Source organism: Ranitomeya variabilis, chromosome 3 (genome assembly GCF_051348905.1).
Source record: "Ranitomeya variabilis isolate aRanVar5 chromosome 3, aRanVar5.hap1, whole genome shotgun sequence".
NCBI lineage: Eukaryota > Metazoa > Chordata > Amphibia > Anura > Dendrobatidae > Ranitomeya > Ranitomeya variabilis.
The window spans coordinates 149,319,045-149,342,938 of record NC_135234.1 but is presented as its reverse complement, the minus strand read 5'-3'; the positions used below and the strand labels follow the sequence as shown (position 1 = coordinate 149,342,938).

At 40.8% G+C, this 23,894-nt stretch overlaps 1 protein-coding gene across 4 annotated transcripts in view; it reads left to right on the top strand.

The window, feature by feature from the left end:
• Nucleotides 1-6,391: 6,391 nt before the first annotated feature.
• PNPLA4 (patatin like domain 4, phospholipase and triacylglycerol lipase) overlaps nt 6,392-23,894 on the top strand; it is a 112,057-nt gene continuing 94,554 nt past the window's right edge. Inside the window, exons 1-4 of one of the 4 annotated variants that reach the window (XM_077294728.1) lie at nt 6,392-6,537; nt 9,077-9,262; nt 15,912-16,006; nt 16,236-16,371. In XM_077294728.1, the coding sequence (XP_077150843.1) occupies nt 9,083-9,262; nt 15,912-16,006; nt 16,236-16,371 (411 nt within the window). In that variant the 5' untranslated portion in view covers nt 6,392-6,537; nt 9,077-9,082. Of the gene's footprint in view, nt 6,538-6,715; nt 6,750-7,346; nt 7,559-9,076; nt 9,263-15,911; nt 16,007-16,235; nt 16,372-23,894 lie in introns of those variants that run through there. The other 3 variants (XM_077294727.1, XM_077294729.1, XM_077294726.1) reach the window with 3 other exon arrangements.

The following is a 23,894-nucleotide window of genomic DNA, read 5'->3' as shown; positions in this document are numbered from 1 at the left end:
CAGCCTTAACATTCTTAGAACCCGGAAGATACGACACCACAAAATCAAAACGGGAGAAAAACAGGGACCGTCGGGCCTGTCTAGGATTCAGCCGTTTGGCAGACTCGAGATAAATCAGATTCTTATGATCGGTCAAGACCACAATACGGTGCTTGGCCCCCTCAAGCCAATGTCGCCACTCCTCAAATGCCCACTTCATAGCCAACAACTCACGATTGCCGACATCATAATTGCGTTCCGCAGGCGAAAACTTTCGAGAAAAGAAGGCACACGGTTTAATCAAGGAACCATCAGAATTCCTCTGAGACAAAACGGCCCCTGCCCCAATCTCAGAAGCGCCAACCTCAACCTGAAAAGGAAGAGAAACATCCGGCTGACGCAACACAGGGGCAGAAGTAAATCGGCGTTTAAGCTCCTGAAAGGCAGAAACAGCTGCAGATGACCAATTCGTCACATCAGCGCCTTTCTTCGTCAAATCGGTCAGGGGTTTAACCACACTGGAGAAGTTGGCAATGAAACGGCGATAAAAATTAGCAAAGCCCAAAAATTTCTGAAGGCTCTTCACGGATGTGGGCTGGATCCAATCATGAATGGCCTGAACCTTAACCGGATCCATTTCTATAGATGAGGGAGAAATAATGAAGCCCAAAAAATAAATCTTCTGTACTCCAAAGAGGCACTTAGACCCCTTCACAAACAAGGCATTATCACGAAGGATCTGAAATACCATCCTGACTTGTTTCACATGAGACTCCCAATCATCTGAAAAAATCAAAATATCATCCAAATATACAATCATGAATTTATCAAGATAATTCCAAAATATATCATGCATGAAGGACTGAAACACAGATGGAGCATTAGAGAGTCCGAATGGCATCACAAGGTATTCAAAATGGCCTTCGGGCGTATTAAACGCAGTTTTCCATTCGTCACCCTGCTTAATACGAACAAGATTATATGCCCCTCGAAGGTCAATCTTAGTAAACCAACTAGCCCCCTTAATCCTAGCAAACAGATCAGAAAGCAAAGGCAAAGGGTATTGGAATTTGACCGTGATCTTATTCAAGAGGCGATAATCAATACAGGGTCTCAAGGAGCCATCTTTTTTGGCAACAAAAAAAACCCCTGCTCCCAATGGTGAAGAAGATGGCCGAATATGCCCCTTCTCCAAGGACTCCTTAACATAGCTCCGCATGGCGGTATGTTCTGGCACAGACAGGTTGAAAAGTCGGCCCTTAGGGAACTTACAGCCTGGAATCAAGTCAATAGCAAAATCACAGTCCCTATGCGGTGGAAGGGAACTGGACTTGGGCTCATTGAATACATCCTGGAAATCTGACAAAAACTCAGGAATTTCAGAAGAGGGGGAGGAGGCAATTGACATCAAAGGAACGTCAGTCACCATGAACCCCCTGACAACCCCAACTAGTCACAGACATAGATTTCCAATCTAATACCGGATTATGTCCCTGTAACCATGGAAAACCCAGTACAACAACATCATGCAAATTATGCAACACCAGAAAACGGCAATCTTCCTGATGTGCTGGAGCCATGCACATGGTCAGCTGTGTCCAAAACTGAGGTTTATTTTTAGCCAACGGTGTAGCATCAATGCCCCTCAAAGGAATAGGGCTCTGCAAAGGCTGCAAGGAAAAACCACAGCGCCTGGCGAATTCCAAGTCCATCAAGTTCAGGGCAGCGCCTGAATCCACAAATGCCATGACAGAAAAGGACGATAATGAGCAAATCAAGGTCACAGATAAGAGAAATTTAGGCTGTACAGTACTGATGGTAACAGAACTAGCGATTCTCTTGGTACGCTTAGGGCAATCAGAAATAACATGAGCAGAATCGCCGCAGTAAAAACACAACCTATTCTGACGTCTGAATCCTTGTCGTTCAGCTCTAGACACAATCCTATCACACTGCATAGGCTCAGGACTCCGCTCGGAAGACAATGCCATAGTGTGCACAACTCTGCGCTTGCGCAAGCGCCGATCAATCTGAATGGTCAGAGACATAGAATCACTCAGACCAGCAGGCGTGGGGAACCCCACCATAACATCTTTAACGGATTCAGAAAGACCCTTTCTGAAGATTGCCGCCAAGGCATCCTCATTCCATTTAGTCAGTACAGACAATTTTCTAAACTTCTGGCAATATGATTCTGCCGCTTCTTGACCCTGAGACAGGGCCAACAAGGTCTTCTCAGCATGATCCACTGAATTAGGTTCGTCATACAATAACCCAAGCACCTGAAAAAAGGTGTCTACATTAAGCAACGCCGGATTCCCAGGTTCCAGGGAAAATGCCCAATCCTGGGGGTCACCACGCAGCAGAGATATAACAATTTTAACCTGCTGGATGGAATCACCAGAGGAACGGGGTTTCAGAGCAAAAAACAGTTTACAGTTATTTTTAAAGCTCAGAAATTTGGACCTATCCCCAAAAAACAAATCAGGAGTTGGAATTCTAGGCTCTAAAACCAGAGTCTGAACGATTTAATCGGAAATACCCTGTACTCTAGCAGCAAGTTGATCCACACGAGAAGCCAATCCCTGAACATCCATACCAGCGCCGAACTCCTGAGCCACCCAGAGGTAAAGAGGGAAGAAAAAAAAAAACACAACAGACTACAAAAAAAAAATGGCTCAGCACTTTCCTTCCCTTCTTCTGAGATGCGGTTAACTCATTGTTGGCCAGTTGTACTGTTATGATCTGGTGGCCTAAGAGCAGCATGAGACGTACTCTGGAGAAGGTGGTACCTGTACTGACCGCAGACCCTGAACTTAACACCGCAACTAGAAGTAGCCGTGGAATGTACCTAGCGCTCCCTAGACATCTCGACACAGCCGGAGGACTAATTACCCCTAGAGATAGAAAAGGGAAAACTATCTTGCCTCAGAGAAAATCCCCAAAGGATAGACAGCCCCCCAAAAATATTGACTGTGAGAGGAGAGGGAAAAAACATACACAGACTGAAATCAGAATTTAGCAAAGGAGGCCACTTCTAGCTAAATAGAAAGGATAGGACAGAGTACTATGCAGTCAGTATTAAAACACTAGAAAATATCCACCACAGAAAATACAAAATCTCCACAGCTAACTAAAGATATGGAGGGTATATCTTCATCTCCAGAGATACCAGCTTGGCTAAACAAATCCTTATACAGACCAAGCTGGACAAGACAAAAACATGGAAAAGAACTGAACAATAAGGCCACAGCATGTGGACAGCAAAAATCAAGGCCAGAACTTATCTTTGTTGAAATTAACTGCAAAGCAGAAGAGACCAGGCAGGGATGTGAATCCTCCAGGAACAATGGACAACTGGCACTGACTAAAGGGTGAAGCAAGACTAAATAGCCCAGTCAAAATTGCAAAAAGTGAACACACCTGATAAATGCTGCGATTCAGAGACAGCAGCGCTACCACTTACAACCACCGGAGGGAGCCCAAGAGCAGAATTCACAACAGGGGCACAATAGTCTCATCAGGGTCAGTTTCTGGCTCAGTACACTGCGAGGGCAATGTAGTGATCTGAGTGAATGGAACAGCATAATAATCTAGCTGTGGCTGTGCATCAGTGCACTCCATGTCCGATTCATCTTGTAATGGGCTGTTAACAATTTCCCTTTCTAACCCAGGCACGGTATGTGTAAAGAGCTCCATGGAGTAAACTGTAGTGTCGCCTGCCGCATCCTTCAGTTTAGGTTTGGGTGAAGGACACAAGGAAGCGACTTGCTCCTGACCGGGAGCATCCACTGACGACTCGCTGCTTTTATATTTCAAACTGTCGGAAGAGGAGGCCAAAGAGCTAGAGGCTGAGTCAGCAAGGAAAGCTAAAACTTTTTCCTGCTGCTCCGGCTTTAAAAGTGGTTTTCCTACTCCCAGATAAGGGAGCCTTCAAGGCCTTGTGTAGGCAGACGATGATGCTGGCTCAACACCTCCAGCCTTAGGTGCTATTTTGCTTTTCCCACTACCACCAGATGCTCCACCACCACCACCATCAGTACCAGCTGGGAACGACCGCCCACGGCCTCTTCCACCAGACTTCATTTTTGGGAAAATCTAAACAAAGTAACAACCGTTATATGGCACTGTAAAACAAGGTAGAAGGTGTATATAAACTTGTTGAGAATTTAATTCTCCCTTTTTTGGGGGGGAGACTGCACCACAACTCAGGCCCAGTGTATTTTACAATGCAATGTGAGTGGCAGCAAGTGGCTGGCTGATACAACACAAACTAAGAGGACTGAGGTATATCCACTTTGCGAGAATTTCAATCTCACTTTTTTTGGGGGGAGACTGAACCCAAACTCAGGCCCAGTGTATTTTACAATGCAATGTGAGTGGCAGCAAGTGGCTGGCTGATACACCACGAACTAAGAGGACTGAGGTTTATCCACTTTGTGACACTTTGAATCTCCCTTTTTTTTTTGGGGGGAGACAGCACCACAACTCAGGCACAGTGTGTAACACAACACAATGTAAGTGGCAGAAAGTGGCTGGAAGATTTCTGAAAAATATCCAAGGGCTGTAGTACAATTTCAATCTCCCTACAATGATCTCAGGACAAGTATGGCAGCAACAAAAAGGACTGCTGCACACAAAAGTGTGGACAAATAAACAAGATAACTGCAGAAAGGAGCAATGGGATTTTTGCTTTTAAAAAAGCAGTTGGTTTGCACAGCAGCGTGCAAACAGCAATGCAGCTATCAGGGAGCCTTATAAGGCAGCCTAATAAACTACAGAGCTGATGCACAAAGATATAGCCTCCACTGTCCCTGCAAAAAAAAGGTGGTGTTGGACAGTGGAAATCGCTACAGCACAAGCGGTTTGGGGGTTAATCTTCCCTCCATAACAATATCCCTGCTTCTGACGAAGCTGCATCAACCTCTTCCTATGCTCAGATCGGCAGCAGTAAGATGGCGGTCGGTGTGCACGCCCCTTTATAGCCCCTGTGACACCGCAGAAAGCAAGCCAATCACTGTCATGCCCTTCTCTAAGATGGTGGGGACCGAGACCTATGTCATCACGCTGCCCACACTCTGCGTCCTCCTTCATTGGCTGAGAAATGGCGCTGAACACGTCATACGAAACGCGACTTTGGCGTGAAGATCGCCGACCGCATGGCCGATCCCACACTGGGATCGGGTCGGATTTCATGAAACCCGACTTTGCCGAAAGTCGGCGATTTTTGAATTTGTCCGATCCGTTTCGCTCAACCCTAGTTATGACCACTGCTATAGTGACGGTTAGCTAGTTGCTAATGGTTGTTACCTTGGATACCTAAGGTCCTGCAATGCCTGCACATGATGAAGAGATATAGAGAATCAGAAAAACTATACTACATTTCTAATTGGAGATATTTAATAATGTTATTATTATTACACCTACTACATATTGCGATAGGATCTTGGAGATGGGAATTCCCCTTTAACTTTTTCTTAGTTTTTCTCCTTTACCTCAGGGTTCCTTTATAACAGCACATAGCTCTCCACCCTTCCTAATGTGGCAGGCGTGATAAAAAGAAATGCTGGGGACCGACAGGAGACGGTACAGAGGAAAGGGGCGGACGAGACTGACAGTAAGGTCAGATAAGTATTTTTTTTATTGTTCAGTGTTTTGATGACCCTCTACTGTTCTTCTGAATCCACATGGAAAACAGTTCCAAAAATATATGCATTTTGATGATTTCAGACATTTTGATATTGAAGTAGAATTCAATTCCATTTGAATGCATTTGGTTGTTTCTAGTAGCTACTGTAGCTATTAGTTATTTTTTCTTACCCTATGTTTATTATGCTTTGGGCTTCAGAGAGACCCCAATCAGGAACATTCATTTCACATCAAATATCTTCAATGTCAATCAAATATCCCTGCCATAAGGAAACAACATGACAAATCAGAGTTTTATTTTACTTTATTGTTTTATTGTGCTACATTTTGGCTTTTATCAATCTTAGTGATACGTAGCATCCTGCATCATGTTAATAGAAACGTTAAACTTGCGCATTTTGTATGATATACTCGTACTAACCCTTTTATATGATAATTCCCACAATTATTTTCCCAAAACCTCCAGTGCTATCAAACAAGTATCCAATGTGTTACATGCATTTACTTGCTGCTCCACAAAGCTTCTGGATATATAAAATATGCATGCCATTTCATTGTCTCTCGGAGATCTACGGCGTAAAAGAACTACACAAAATACTGGGCTACAGCGGTCGGATTGTAGTGAGCGTATCTGGGATTAGCTATATGTGTCAGCGCAGTGAAGTAACATAGACGTCTGTGAATAATACATTCGGTATGATAGGATTCTTTCTGTGTAATAGCAAAAAGTGATACGTATTCGTGAGCTCGGAAATCGCTAAGTGAAAGTCTGTGACAGCATGCCCATGAATTATACATCTGTAAGGGACAGCTGAAGGAAAGCTGTACTGAACAGGCAGGCTTTTGTACTGAGCTTGGACCCAACGTGCGATAAAAGAAAAGAAACGAAGAAAAAGGAACCATTTTGAGGTGAGATTTAGGTCAAGATATACGGCATTTGAATAAGAAGCTTAGCTCCTGAGGGGAAAAAAAACACATCCTTTTTTATCAGGCATGCTGAATGAGCCTGGCATCCCTATTGGATGTTCTAACATTCGCTGTTATTGGGTAGTGACATAGGAAGGAAGGCGTGCAGGATAAAAAAAAAAATCCTTCCTGGTTTCTATGGCAGGAGAGAAAAGGTCAGAGAACTGGAATAACAAATGTTTGCTGCGTGCAGCTCGCTTGGAAGCCGCAGCTCTGGGCTTGTGTGAGAGCTGGCACAGCCCAGAGACTGACACAGATTTCTCAGTGCTGTGTAGGGAAGGAGGAGAGCAGAAAAGCCTCGGCTTTATGTGTCATCTGGCTCTATGGAACCAAGTTATTTGCTTACACTGGGGGTTTAGTGCCAGCTGGTAGGACAAGCACTGGCGGAGACCATAGGTACCTCCAAAGGTTACATGCTCTAACGTCACTACTAATATTCACAGCCAAAGACAACCACAAGCTATTAGTTTCCGGCTAATATAAATATATTCAAGTCTACGGCAAACACAGAATATCACACATGACCTAATATATATAATACATTACACATATAATATATAATAGTATATAATGACCTAATATATATATATATATATATATATATATATATATATATATATATATATACACATATAGTGACCTAATATATATAAAATGATCTAATATATATGTATATATATATATACATTGTCATACTGGGGTGCCAAGGGCCCGCCAGTAACATCAACTCCAGGGCCCCTCTTTTCGGCTACATGCAAATATGACTTTATCCTCATTCACAAATTTCTATAACAATAAACTGGGTTGACTGTTGAATTAATAAGATGCCGCCTTTGTCTGTACATAGTGAATCAAGTATATTGTGCCAAATACTCTGTATATATGAGAGTGGTGACCGACTCCTGAACAGAGGCCCACCATAGGATTCTCCTGTTCTCCTGTCAGCCAGTCCGAGCCTGTATGTGTATGTATAAATATATATATATATATATATATATTTTTTTTTTATATAAGTATATATATGTAATGACCCATATATGTAAGGTTATAAACATGTGCTATACAATCACAAGTTGCCTTTTATTCCTAGTATACGAACCATAATAACAGTGTTTGCTACAATCCGTGTCCACTTGTTGTCTTTGTACCTATTTACTCTTATCCGATGTTTAATTGATAACACAAAATATATAATAGCAGTCTTTTAAACGGAATTTGTCACCAGGATTTTAGCACCTAATCTGAGAGCAGCATAATGTATGGACAGAGACCCTGATTCCAGTGATGTGTCACTTACTGCGCTACTTAGCGTGGTTTTGATAAAGTCTTTGCTTTAACAGCAGGAGATTGTCACTGAAGGACTAGTAAACCTGCTGCCATGAAGTTCTCCATATTCATGAGCTCTGTATAACTCCACCCCTACCACTGATTGGCAGCCTTCTTCCAATGGAGAGTGTAAACAGAAATCTGCCAATCAGTTTGGGGGTGGGATTATGCAGAACTCAGTATTCAGAGAAATGGTAGATCTGCAGCAGAGAAAACTATGATTTGATCAAAACTACAGCAAGCAGCTTAGAAAATGATACATTACTGGAGTCAGGGTATCTGCCCCATATCATGTTGCGCTCAGATGTGGTAGTAAAAACTTGGTAACAGATTCCCTTTAAACGTAGGTGTAAAGAGCAATAATGCCAACATTTCATTGATCATGCAAATGTATTAGTATATGAACCCTTACAAGACACAGGAGACACAGATAAAGGCCTAGGAATTATGATACTAATATTTCATAACCTATTAATATGTAGTCAAAAATTGTGAGAGACGCACCAAGGTCCACAAATAATCAGCTCACCTATGGATAAAGGGATCCCTGTTTCCCAGAAACCTTGCAAAAGGTTCCACCATGAAAAACGTATAAAATGCAGCACAGTCACATAAAAAAAATCTTCTTTATTTAAGGTCCATTATAATCCAGAAACAATAGTAACCGCAGACGCCTTTCTGACAGATGTCCTTATTCATGTCGTTAACATGATATAATAATATAAGTGACAGCAAAAAAGGAAAAGAAATTATCAGCATGCTGCTTCATGTCAATGACACAAAAGCATCTGTAAAAATGGCTGCGTGTGATATTTTGGAGTTTATACAATTAAAAAAAATATGGGATGTGAAAATTGCAATTTTTCAAAGCTGTTTCTGGATTTCCAGTGCCCCTTAGATAAGACCCCATCATGATTCTCACTGAGCTCATATGTGACAAGGACGTGATACGCGTGACTCAGAGATCCTCACTGTGAACTTCCCACATAATAAAAAAAAATGTTTAGAATGTTGATGTATCAAGTAACCTTCATATAACCAATGACATTTCTTTTCATGCAACAAAAAAAACATTTATAAAGAAAGGGAAATGATTTGCATCTCTAGCTTTTAACCTTGATACAAAGCTTTTCCATTTTACTGTCATTTTTTCTAGAACACAATGCAGCATTTGAATCTGTCCTTTTCTGCCTGTGGATTTCTCGGCATTTACCACTTGGGGGCAGCATCTGCTCTTGTAACACATGGCCAGAAGCTGTTGAGTAGGGTGAAGGTCTTTGCTGGGGCCTCAGCCGGATCCCTGGTTGCTACAGTCCTATTAACAGCACCACACAAAATACAGGTAATTAAAGGTACAATCTGAAAGTTCAAATGAACAGCTACTGGGCGATATATACAGTAGATACGTCTTTATCTGGCTCTTTGACTTAAAAACTAGTTTACGCTGTTAATTAATGTCTTTTGATCAAATTAAGTAATAATTACCTCAAACACTAAATATAAACCTAAAAGTATTGAAATACATACATGAAGGTAACTGCTTGGACATTGCATGCATCAGTTAGTGATGGCTGTATTAGTAACATATTAGACGCACACGCAAATATCCTTTATTGCAAATGTGATGTCACCACAAAGGTCAAACTGAAGGTTAAAATAAATTGTCATTATAGGGTGAGATTGTATAAGTATAGTGCACAGAATTAGAACATTGCATTAAAGGGGTTGTTCACAAAAGGGAATTTGTCAGCACAAGGTAGGGGCTTAGACACTAATTTCAGCAATGTATATTAGGCTTTATGCTGTTGTTTTAATACAATGAGTGTTGTATCAGCAGGAGATTATCACTGCCAGACCAGCAGCCCACGTGCCCCCTGGTCCAAATAGGCCCCAATCAGCAGCTTACTGTCAGTATACAACGTGCAAACAAAGCTGCTAATCAGGAGTGTGGGCGAGGTTAGATTTCTGAGCTCTGCTACATGCCAAATCTAAAAACTCTTACTGTATCACAATTGTCGCACCTAGTAATCTAAGTGGGTACAGCGATGGACTCAGGGTCTCCTTCTCTACACTATGCTGTTCTTAGATGAAGTGCTATAAATCTGGTGATTTCTTTTCAATGCCCGAGTTAAATGAGAAAAGCTCATACTCACCTCCCGCACCGACGGCAGTTCTAGAAATGTTCTGCGTGTCTGAAGCAAGAGCAAGGCAGTCCATCAGCAGCGCAGCAAATCATAGGCTGCACTGGTGACATGGCAAGGTCATTCACGCCCTGCGAGGCCCTGAGCAGACATTACTAGAATCATAGTATAGAGACCTAAAGGTGATGATATGGTAAAACTTATACAAAATAAAGTGAGGGTAAAGCTTCACATTTATTAATATTATTAAAATAGTTCTGGTATGTACAATAGGATTAAAATCGCTCTTCATTGCTGTGGGAGGTGAGTATAATGTTTGCAGATTTTAGTCAATCCCGAAACTCAAGCATTTAATATAGGGTTGTCTTTAGTAGTGGACAACCCCTTTAACTCAATTCACCAATGTAAATTTACTAATTGAAATGATACTTTAATAAACTGGTATGACTGTGCATATTTTATTACCCTTTCAATGCCATGCAAATCTGTCAGCTGGATAAAGACTGCTCTTTAGGGTAATCCTGTAGAGATGCCTTACTGCTGTTAAATCACATGGTATAATGCAGCCAATCAGGAGGAACTCATAGCCTGTATAAAAGCAGAAGTAGGGAATGCAGAAACTATTTTGTTGTGAATCTGTGGTGAGTCCCAAAAAGTATTGGGACCTACTGTTTTTGAATGTGATGCACTTTTCAGTAAATTGCTTTAGATGTGAATTTCAGTTTAGTGACTGACAAGACAATGAGCACCCTTAATGCACGCTGTGAGCTTGTGTATTTGGACCAAAGTATATCAAAAGATATGTATTTTCTTGTAGGAGCCTTCAGGCTCTTTAATGATAGAGGGGAGAAATAGAGTGTCTGTTCTTGTGGAGAGTAATTACATTGTACTAGGCAGCCCACAAAATCTAATAGTTTTGGGCATCTCCGATAGGGTGTAAGCTGGCATGGTGCACTACATGCACCTTATACCAGCCTTATCCGTATGCATTTGTAACACTTAGGCCTTATTCAGACATCCATGTTTAAACACGTGATAAAATGGTATCAGTGTCATCAGTGCTTTGAATCAGTGTGTCATCAGTATCTGGACCATGTGTTTTCACCATCAGTGTCATCAGTGCTTTGAATCAGTGTGTCATCAGTATCTGGACCATGTGTTTTCACCATCAGTGTCATCAGTGTTTTGAATCAGTGTGTCATCAGTATCTGGACCGTGTGTTTTCACCATCAGTGTCATCAGTGCTTTGAATCAGTGTGTCATCAGTATCTGGACCATGTGTTGTCACCATCAGTGTCATCAGTGTTTTGAATCAGTGTGTCATCAGTATCTGGACCATGTGTTTTCACCATCAGTGTCATCAGTGTTTTGAATCAGTGTGTCATCAGTATCTGGACCGTGTGTTTTTACCATCAGCGTCATCAGTGCTTTGAATCACCGTGTCATCAGTATCTGGACCGTGTGTTTTCACCATCAGTGTCATCAGTGTTTTGAATCAGTGTGTCATCAGTATCTGGACCATGTGTTTTCACCATCAGTGTCATCAGTGTTTTGAATCAGTGTGTCATCAGTATCTGGACCGTGTGTTTTCACCATCAGTGTCATCAGTGTTTTGAATCAGTGTGTCATCAGTATCTGGACCGTGTGTTTTCACCATCAGTGTCATCAGTGTTTTGAATCACTGTGTCATCAGTATCTGGACTGTGTGTTTTACCATCTGTGTCATCAGTGTTTTTCACAGATGGATACAAAAATTAATTAGTTGAAAAGCTTGTCCTATCATTTGCAATGTTAAATACAGACTGATGCCATCTGTGTGCTGTACGTGTTTTACACGGGCCCATAGTGGTTCTTTTCATCTGTGACATTGGAGAAAAATTGACATGTCTCCATGGGTTCTGCACGGACACAAGGTCCATGAAAAACAGACATGTGAATAGCACCATAGATTGTAATGGGTACATGTTCTATGTGTGGAAAAAAACGATACAAAACGTACATGCAACACAAACATGTGAATTAGGCTTAAGACCCCACCATGTGTGATAGATGTGTGAATGGTTCTTCATTGGTATTTTTCACCTGTGCTGCTTCTGTGTGTTATCATAGGGGCCTGCTGCATCCTGCAGTAGATTGGCTCTAACTATACCCATAAAACGCTCATTTCATCATCTAAAGGTAAAAAGAGTTATACAAGCATTCTGTAGTGAATTTACAATGTGAATACACCAGCCTCATCGTTTTAAGAGATCTATTTAATATTGTAATACCGATCAGCTTTAAAGGTTCTGAACACCTTTGCCTTTGAAAAAATATATACTTTTTTTCACAACCTATGTTGATGGTTACCTTTAGTGATGAGCGAATATACTCGTTACTTGAGATTTCCCAAGCACACTCGAGTGTCCTCCGAGTATTTTTTAGTGCTTGGAAATTTAGTTTTTTTTTGCCGCAGCTGAATGATTTACTTCTCTTAGCCAGCTTGATTACATGTCATTCAGCTGCGGCAATAAAAACTAAATCTCCGAACACTAAAAATTACTCGGAGGACACCTGAGCGTGCTCGGGAAATCTTGAGTAACGAGTATATTCGCTCATCACTAGTTACCTTAAGTTAAAAGGCTTTTTCTACCTGAATTTGAAAGTTTTAAGTGCAAAATTGATAGAACAATTTTAGCGTCAGATCCCATGGTCCAGTTAGCACCATGTCTGTACTAATTTCGACACAGAGCGATAACTTTCCTTTCTATGTTGGTAACATGCTTGAGAAGGTTTGCTGACTAATTTGAATAGCTTAACCAGCCGGCCACAGAAGACCTGACATTGCAGACACACAAAGGTAGAAGAACATCTTTCCTGTGTCAACACCCATGCAGAAGATAAGCCACCTCGACATCAGAGAAGTTTTCTTGGTTTAAAATTTTCATTTGTTTTTAGTTCCAGAGCAAATAAATTTCAGTGGAATACAACTGAATACAAATCAAATTTACACAAGTCTGTATTCGCTAAAGTGTGGACTTTTTTTATTCTCTTCCGCAAAGATAAAGCAAAATGGTGGTTGTTAGCCGCTATTTTTCTGAACCACAAAGGCCCATCAAACAGTAAAAAAAAAAAATCCTTGTACTTAGCTTTTCCATCCTCCGTTACTCACCACCACCAGTCCTGTCCTCTCAATATCTTCTGATCCTCGAGACTCTCACACCGAGCCAGGTTTTCTGGCTTATGAAAGAGGATTTCTTAAGAGGTTTCTGTTCATTCACGTAAAAGGTCACAAAGTATGTTGTGTCGTCATGATGCCATGACTTTCTAGGTGCGTAGTGGGGGATCAGAAGATGCAGTAAACATTGGATTGGTTGCAGTGAGTAGCGGAGGGTCCGAAGAGGTGCGTGATAAGATGAGTATAGGGTTTGTTACTTTTACCTATTAAATTTATTATGATATGTTATCTTTTACAGCCCCTGAGGTAGTGATTCTCTACTATGTTTCTAGACACTGATGCCTACATTGAGAGATTTCCTTTTCCCTTCACTACCCCCAGCAGACTGCTGACTGTGCTTTCTAGCCGATATTCTGATAACATCTTGTGTGATCTGCCCTTCTGAAAATTTGGATGCTTTGCACCTAATGCATACTCTGATTTACTAAAATACATGTCCACACAGGACAGGGTGTGATATAACTTGTACATGCTGTACATTTATGATGTGCCGTCATTAAAAATAATCATCTTTTTTAAACAAATCAAAAAGAAATAATTTCTAGAGTAGCAACCGCACACAGTAGCTGAAACATGGGAATCACTGACCACTGACCATAGCAACTCTCACTTTGGTCTTGTAGAAGGGCGTGTAATGAATCTTACATGCCAAGTTTTGTGGTTGAGACATAGCAGAGAGTTGACTTTAGCAACGTTTACTTACTGTGAAGGTTTTATCACTTGTACATTATCTTTGCTTAAACTAGCTGAGGAGCGAAAGTCTGACATTGCCCCTCCTGTGATTAACAGCACACTATCAAAAGACTACGTGCATAGGGAACCTGGTGTTGGCAGGGTTATTTTTCTGAGCTCTGCTTCATGTTACATCTAAGAACTTTGATTGTGTCACAACCGCTGCCTCCAGTAAACGACATGATTTATCGCTGGAATCAGGGTTTCTTTCTCTACATCATGCTGCTCTCAGATGAGGTAGTAAACACTTGGTGACAGATTCCCCTTAAAGTGGATCTATTAGTAGGATTAACCTTACTAAGCTACCTATATGGGTACGTAGGTCATGGACAGGTGTATAAAATGATACCTTGATACGTGCGATTCTATATCTTATTCCAGAGAAGTGCACATTTTTCTTGATATGTAAATGAGCTGTTAAGAGCTATGCATCAGACATAGATATCACTGAGCATCTCAACCCACAGTTAATTTTAAGTAAAAAGGGAGCATTACCAGTGTGAGTCATGTAATGACTGACAGTCATCTGATCTACATGTCTCACACTGGTAACGCCCCCTTTTGATTTATAATAAGCTCTGGAGGCAGACTAAAAGGGAGGTATGTGCCTGAACTACAGATCTCAATAGCTCATTTACATATAAGAAAAGTGTGAATTTCTCCGGAAAAAAACATTAGATTGCAGGTATCAATGTGTCATTTTAGTCAGCTTCCTATGACCTCCATGCTCTTACAGACCGCTTAGGAAGGTTGAGCCTACTGAGAAATGCCCTTTAAAGAAAACCGGCTACATCATCATGTTTTATTGAGTGCATTGTGAAAAAAACGTTGCAAACTTAGCTATATACATTGTAATAAAGTTTCATAGCCCATATAAAGAAAAAACTGCACATAAAAAAACAGAGTAACATTAAAAAATATACTTTATTATGTAATTGTTAAAAACATGACTGTAAGGGACACTCTGATGGTGAAAACTACCAATGGTGGAACCACAGGTCAAAGGCAATTAAGTACAAAAAATGCCATATATTCTCTCCGAACTTCAAATTTATGTGTATATCCAAAGTGGACACTATATTGTTGTAAGAATCATAGGTAAAAAGCATTAATAAGTGTAGATGAGATGAAGGAGTAGAGAGGAAGTATCAATAACAGAATATTACCTCAGACCTGCGGTGCCACGGCCCCTACGCACGTTTCGGCTAGTGTACCTTCTTCAGGGGTCGTCTTGTAATAAAGTTTTTACAGACCACAACAGAAGTCCTTTTGTAATAGAAGATTACAAATATTATTGTTCTCTCCTTTCAAATCCACTGAACCATACTGAGGATTTCATGGTCCCCACTGGTGCTCATTAAAACCCCTGCAACAATAATGTTTGTCTAGTCATGTGACTGTGGCAGCCAATCATTGCAACATATTTGTTTAGATCAAGTTTTGGGAACTTGAAAAAGGAACTTGAAGGTAAAGAATGTACATTTTCTGTTATTTTAACCTATATTGTATTATCAGCTGGAACATAAATACCACACATAATATCGTTATTGTGATATATATGCCAGCGTCAACCGCACAGCGTGAAGAAATCCAGTGTAAAATATGCATTAATATGCAATATAAATTATAGCAGTAGTCAACAATGTTATGAATCAGTCTTCTAAAATATGAATCCATAATTCCCCAGTGTTTTTCATGTAACATCTGGCAGGTTTGGTAAAACACTGTAGACCAGCAGACAAGCACCGCACGTGTGAGAACCAGTCCTTAATTACAGACAGAAGAAATCTGTTATGTCTTTATGTATTTTATTTTTTTGTCTTCTCTTTTTTTCACAGTAAATTTACATTCATACATTTATTGACTTCTCAGTAGAAATATCATTTTCCCTTGGCTTTTAGGAAAGTAAGGACTTCCTCTACACATTCTCTGAAGATTTTAGAAAGCAATTTCCTGGCGTGGTTAAACCAAGATTTGATTTTATGAAACACTTAAGGTGAGCAAGTATATATATGACAGAGCACCGAGGTTTAAACACAGAAAGATTATAGTTTTGTGGCCCTAGCTTTTAAAGACCTAAAGATTCAGATGTTTTTTTTTCACAACAGTGGAATGCAAAAAAGGCATTGTCCCCGAACCTACGTCTGAATGCAGAATACCTGTTAAATATTTATTGCTTGCTAAATAATTAAATATGAATAATGTTTATCATTTCTTTGCCATAGGGAAGGCATAGAAACGATCCTACCTGCTCAGGCTCACGAGATAGCTGAGAATCGTCTCTACGTATCAATCACAAACTCTAAACGCCTCGAAAATTGCCTGGTTTCAAGTTTTGCCTCTAGAGGAGAGCTCATTAAGGTAACAACGTTGTCATCATTGACTTTGTCAAATGTAAATGCAATATATTGCAGTAAACTTGATGAGCTCCATGTTTGAGTTAACAGAAATTTCATTCTCCTTCGATATAATCAAATAACTTGTGTTTTTACGACAAAATTATTTTCATAGTGTGGCTGTTTATTTAGTTTCTTGAGAACTGTAATTGTGGTTGAGGTTTTAATCAAACCTATATAGACTGTAATTTTGCAACTGTATCACGTACTGCAAAATCGTACACTGCTCATGACCAGAGTGCAGCACACTGTATAAATCATCTATTTAACTCATAGACAATGTTTTGTGTCATTTAGAGGTTAAATCGTCAAAAGTCTTCTTAACCCCTTAATGACCACCAATACGACTTAAAACTGACCTGCGATGTAATAGAATAGCATCCTCCGACGGGTGACAATCCAGTAGCTATCAGCTGTACACTATAGTTGACAACTTGCTGCTTCAGCCATGATCAATGTTGGCTCTAATCTTTAAAGGGAATCTGTCACCCCCAAAATCGTATATGAGCTGCGGCCACCGGCATCAGTGGCTTATCTACAGCATTCTGTAATGCTGTAATCTCCCCTCATGTATGGCACCAGTGACCCTGTTACAACAAGGACATTTCTAAAGATGATTTAATAGTCACTGTTCATCTTTTTATTTAAGTTGGTCACACATATCTGGGGTTGGCACCAATTCCTTCAACAGTCACGGCACAGCTTTCACAGTCCCATTGCCATCCTCTACTATAAGGAATAGTGGGATTGTGTTTTTCTTTGTCCTCTTTAGCAGTCTGTATTAGTAGCCTTTATCATTAGTCTTTCATCCCTCCTAAAGTTTTTGTAGAAACATGGTCCCTCACCTTTCAGAGCAGCCATATCCTTTCCATCATACAGTAACTTCAGCTTTTGCTGTTATTGTCCTTTATCATTAATATTTCGCCCTTTTTACAGGGGTGGAATGATGGTTTATGCACTTTTCAGACACATGGAAATCTTTAAAGTGAGACTCCTATTTCACCTTACATGTTTAAAATCTTAGAACATGAAGACATCAGTATCTTCATTTTAAGAAGGAATATATATGGGATGATGCATTTCTTTTTTCTTATACTGTAGCTGTTTTTATTACTTATTAGCCTCCACTTGTATAAAATAAGTCTACAGTTTGATTAACAATCTGTAAGGGGTGTTGTAAGAAAGTAGTTTCCAATTTGAAAAAATAGTTTTCAAATGAGGATTTTTTAACATTTATGGAGTCACGGAATCATGGTAAAATGACATGAATACAATGACTTGTAGCCTGTGGTGTACAAAGAAATATATTCTACAGAGTTTTTTGACCCTGGACTGACCTCTGGTTTGCAACATCCGGCTTCTGATCTCAGAAAGAAAGCTTGACCACTTAGGGTATGTGCACACGTCAGGATTTCTTGTAGAAATTTTCCTGACAAAAAAACGGAAATTTCTGCCAGAAGTCCACATGTGTTTTTTTTGCGTTTTTTTACGCGTTTTTGATGCGTTTTTTGTGCGTTTTTCCCAGATGCATAGAATCATGGAAAAACGCAGAAAAAACACAAAATTAATGAACATGCTCATTTTTTTTCCGTGATGCGTTTTTTTCGCGGAAAAAAAACGCATCCATGTGCACAAAACATGCAGAATGCAATCTAAATGATATAATGCATAATGCATGCGTTTTTAATGAGTTTTTATACCGTTTTTAGCGTGAAAAAACGTGAAAAAAATGCGAAAAAACTTGAACGTGTGCACATGGCCTTACAATCAGGACCTTATCTTTCCAGTGGCCCATTTAGAAGATGTACAGTGTTCCACCATGGTATGTATACCTTGTAATCAGGATAAAGCCATTAAATGAATAATGTAGAGGTAGTCAGCTCTTCCTGTAGAATCAAACAATACACAGGTGCAAGTATTTTGCATCTGCAGTGAAAATGTTAATACAAACACGTTGCAACATCACTGTGTAGATATTATTGCAAGAATTACACCTAAAAGGCAAGATTTTTAGGTATCGAACAAATCAAAAAAGCATGTAAGTCCCAGATTCTATAAAAAGTGGAAATCATGATGGCACTGTGAACAAGTTTAGAATTTGTATATATGTAATATGACACATTGATTACAATTTGTGGAAGAAATAAAGCAGATTTTAGCCCTGTTTACCCCTTGCTGACATTGGACATACTGGTACATCCTATTTTGCAGTGCGTTCCTGCAAATGGACCTACCAGTATGTCTAAGCGATCACACGATCACCACCGAGAGCTCAGTTTAAATGGTAGCTGAGCCCCGGCTGTCACGGTCAGGGGTAGTGTCTACACTGCCTCAGGCAGTCTAGCCTTCAAAATGCCATGATCGATAGCGTCTGCAGCATTTAGAAAGCAGGAAAATGGAGGGTTTCCATCTCCTTTCTGATCTGCTCCCCCTCGATGTCATCATGGGCTGCTGATCGTTGTCATGACAACTCTAGTTTAAACGATGACCCCTGAGTCTGCCAGCTTTGGTGGCCTGTTTAGCCACCCATCATTTAATACAAATAGCATGATCTAAAAGGCGTTCTGGAAGTATAACCCTGACAGTTATAAAGCACTTCAATCTAGTGCATTGCAATGCATTAAATCAGTGATCAGAGGATTACAAGTTAAAGTCCATAGAGGAACTGAGTAAAAAAGCATAAAACAAATTTTAAAATATTTTTAAAAAATCTGAAAATAAATAACATCAAAAAAGGAAAAAATATTATAAATATGTATATTTATGTAAAAACAAAAATAAACAAGAAAGTACTCATTTTTGGTAGCACGGCATCCAGAATGACCTGACCTGACATATGAAACTGTCACACTAGTTAACTTATTCAGTGAACACTATAAAGAAAATAGGCAAACAATGTGGAAAAAAAAGCATTTTTATATTTCCACCAAATAAAAAGTGAAATATAGCATGATGAAAAAAGTACTGTATATACTAGAGTATGAGCCAACCTGAGTATAAGCCAGGTCACCTAATTTTGCCACAGAAAACTGGGTAAACTTATTGATTCAAGTATAAGCAGGGTATGTATTGTCCTTTCATCACTGTCCTGCTATGTGTGCCCCCCTGTCCTGTCCTGCTCTGAGTGGCTCCTCCCATCCTGTCCTGCTCTGTGTGGCTCCCCTTGTTGTATGCATAGCTCTCCCGGTCCCCTCATTGTATGCATGGCTCCCACCATCCCATCTTGTATGCATGGCTGGGCTCATTACCTTAGGGTACTGTCACACAGTGCAATTTTGATCGCTACGACGGTACGATTCGTGACGTTCTAGCGATATCGTTACGATATCGCAGTGTCTGACATGCAGCAGCGATCAGGGATCCTGCTGAGAATCGTACGTCGTAGCAGATCGTTTGGAACTTTCTTTCGTCGCTTGATCACCCGCTGACATCGCTGGATCGTTGTGTGTGACAGCGATCCAGCGATGTGTTCGCTTGTAACCAGGGTAAACATCGGGTAACTAAGCGCAGGGCCGCGCTTAGTAACCCGATGTTTACCCTGGTTACCAGCGTAAACGTAAAAAAAACAAACAGTACATACTTACATTCCGGTGTCTGTCCTCCGGCGTCTCAGCTTCTCTGCACTGTGAGCGCCTGCCGGCCGGAAAGCGAGCACAGCGGTGACGTCTGACGTCACCGCTGTGCTTTCCGGCTGGCGCTTACACAGTGGAGAGAAGCAGAACGCCGGGGGACAGACACCGGAATGTAAGTATGTACTGTTTGTTTTTTTTACGTTTACGCTGGTAACCGGGGTAAACATCGGGTTACTAAGCGCGGCCCTGCGCTTAGTAACCCGATGTTTACCCTGGTTACCCGGGGACTTCGGCATCGCTCCAGCGCCGTGATTGCAACGTGTGACTGCAGTCTACGACGCTGGAGCGATAATCATACGATCGCTGCGACGTCACGGATCGTGCCGTCGTAGCGATCAAAATTGCACTGTGTGACAGTACCCTTAATGAGTGGTACCATGTGACCACTGAGCACAGGAAGAGCTGCCGACCTGGACAATGGAGATGCAGGGACATTCAGAGATGGTGCGAGGATGGTGAGTATGATATCAAAAGAAAAGCGAGCACCATGAGATGTATAATGAATAATTAAACGGAGGTGCAACCAAATGCACTTAAAAAATGTCTGTGAAAGCAAAGAAAACAGTAGTGCAATAAACGGTGCACACACCCACAATAAAAATGAATAAAGTCTTTACTGAGATGCCAATGCACATGAACAAAGTTAAAGACAATTAAAAAACACACAAGACGAAAGTGCATCTGTAATAAGGTGCACAAAAATCAGACTGAAAAAAGCGGTCAAGTAACCAGAGATGAATTTTACAATATCATTCAAAATGAGGCTCAAATGAACATACAATGAACAAATATGATGAATAATGTCACAGCCACCAGATCCTGCCGCTACTCCGCCTCCCCCTTATCCACTGGCTTTCTGGACAATGACTCATGTATAAGCCGAGGGGGGCATTTTCAGCACAAAAAAAGTCTTGAAAATCTAGGCTTATACACGATCATATACAGCAAATAAAAATTTTGTTGTGGAAAACTCCAGCTTATCCCAGCAAAAAAACAAGCCAACATACAGCTCCATCAACAAAGAAATAAAAAAACTATAGTTCTCAGAATGTAGTGATGCAAAAACAATTCATTTTTAATAAAATTGTTTGTATTGTGTAAAAGCTGAAAACATATAAAAGATATACAGTTGTGCTCAAAAGTTTACATACCCAGTAGAATTTTTGCTTTCTTGGTCTTTTTTCATAAAATATGAATGATAACACCAAAACTTCCAAATGACCCTGATCAAAAGTTCACATACCACATTTCTTAATACCGTGTATTGCCCCCCCTAACAGCAATGACAGTTTGAAGTCTTTTGTGGTAGTTGTGGATGAGGTTCTTTATTTTCTGAGATGATAAAGCTGCCCATTCTTCTTGGCAAAACGCCTCCAGTTCCTGTAAATTCCTGAGCTGTCTAGCATGAACTGCACATTTGAGATCTCCCCAGAGATGGCCACTCCAGAACCTTCACTTTGCTCTGCTGTAGCCAATGACAGGTCGACTTGGCCTTGTGTTTTGGATCATAGTCATGTTGGAACGTCCAAGTACGTCCCATGCGCAGGTTCCGGGCTGATGATTGCATATTTGCCTCCAGTATTTGTTGATAACGTGCTGCATTCATCTTTCCTTCAACTTTGACCAAGTTTTCTCTGCCTTTGTAGCTCACACATCCCCAAAGCATCAGCGATCCACCTCTGTGCTTTACAGTAGGAATGGTGGTCCTTTCCTCATACGCCTTGTTGACCTCTTTCTAAATGTGACGTTTATGGTTGTGGCCAAAAAGTTCAATTTTGGTCTCATCGCTCCGAATTACCTTATTCCAGAAGTTTTGAGGCTTGTCTTTGTTCTGTTTTGCATATTGTAGGCGAGTTACTTTGTGGCATTTCTGCAGTAATGGCTTTCTTCTGATGACTCAACCATGCCGCCCATGTTTCATCAAGTGCCTCTTTATTGTACATCTTTACAGAGCCACACCACTAGTTTTCAGAGAGTCCATTATTTCAGGTGTTATTTGTGGGTTTTTCTTTGCATTCCGAACAATTTTCCTGGCAGTTGTGGATGACATTTTTGTTGGTCTACCTGACCATGGTTTTGCTTTAGAGTCCCTGATTTTCCATTTGTAAATCACAGTTTGAACGCTGCCTACTGGCGTTGTCAATTCCTTGTATATCTTTTTGTATCCTTTTCCTGTTTTATACAGTTCAACTACCTTTTCCCATGGATCCATTAGCAATTCTTTTGCTTTACCCATGAGTCACAATCCAGAAACATCAGTAGCTAAATGAAAAATGCAAGAGTCTGTCTGGATCCCAGAAACTCACTCAGTTTTTATGCACAGGCACTGATTACAAGCAAACAGGTCACAGGTGAGGATGTTACCTTTAGTAGCCATTCAAACCCATTTGTGTCAACTTCTTTGCATGCTATCAGGCCAAAATCACCAGGGTATGTGAACTTTTGATCATGGTCATTTGGATGTTTTGAATTGTCTTTATGATTTAAAAAGAGAAAACATAGTAGTTTGACAATAATTGGCTTCACCCAACCACTAACCATGAGTGAAGAAAAAATGTTGGTGTTATCATTCATATTCTCAGAAAAAAGGCCAAGAAAGCAAAAATTCTGCCAAGGTATGTAAACTTTTGAGCACAATTGTAAATTTGGTATCATTAATATTGTACTGACCCAAAGAATGAATCTGATACAAAAAGAAAAAAGTAAGCTGCACAGCCTGTGTGTGCAGACCGAAGGTCGACAGCGGTGAGTGGTGACAAGCTGAATGAAATATAGGAGGTGCTCGCATGAGAAAATAGAAGCAATCCAGAAGATCAACAACAGAAAAATGCGGCAGCACTCACCCAATTGTGGTCCAGTTCTTTATTTAGAACATGAGTAAATACAGCTTTTCGGTCCGATGGAGTGCAGTTGGATGGGAGGTGAGCAGGTGAATGACGACAGCTGTTTCGCGCTGATCCAAGCGCTTCTACAGGTCTGGAGACAGGGGAAGTGACGCCGGCTTAAGACAGGTGAGTTAGAACAACCCACTCCTGCCTCGCTGTACGCCCACAAACCCTGTTCCAATAGAAACAGGTGCATATTAAACAACATGTGAATTAAAATAAAACAAAATGCAAATACAAAAACCCTGGATGACGGACCCTAGGACGAGCCCCAGGAAGGACAAAACATCATATCTATCAAACTTTTGTTCTAAACACATATTCCACTTTATCAGGATTAATATCCACTACCTAAACACAGAAATAACCAATTATATAGACATATTGGTGTCCCTGATACTCACGGCAGCAGATCTCTCCAAAGAGAAAGAAAGGGAGACATAGCACCAAAATGACAGAGTACTCCAGACTCCTGCGATAAAATACAGGGGAGGGGGGATTTTACAAGAACACAGCCATATCGATTCTGTCATTGAAGCCAGCAGGGCCGGTCGCGTTAGTGCGCATGATCCACCTGGCTTCTGCTCTCAATAACAGTTTATGCAAATCCCCTCCTCCCGCTGGTAATACCACTCGCTCTATACCAGCAAACGTGAGGACATCCGCATTACCTTCGTGTATTTCCCTTACATGATTGATAAGTCTGGGGACGCCTTTTCCTGTCTGAATGGAGCGGACATGTTCCCTAAACCGCGGTTTGCTGGTATAGAGCGAGTGGTATTACCAGCGGGAGGAGGGGATTTGCATAAACTGTTATTGAGAGCAGAAGCCAGGTGGATCATGCGCACTAACGCGACCGGCCCTGCTGGCTTCAATGACAGAATCGATATGGCTGTGTTCTTGTAAAATCCCCCCTCCCCTGTATTTTATCGCAGGAGTCTGGAGTACTCTGTCATTTTGGTGCTATGTCT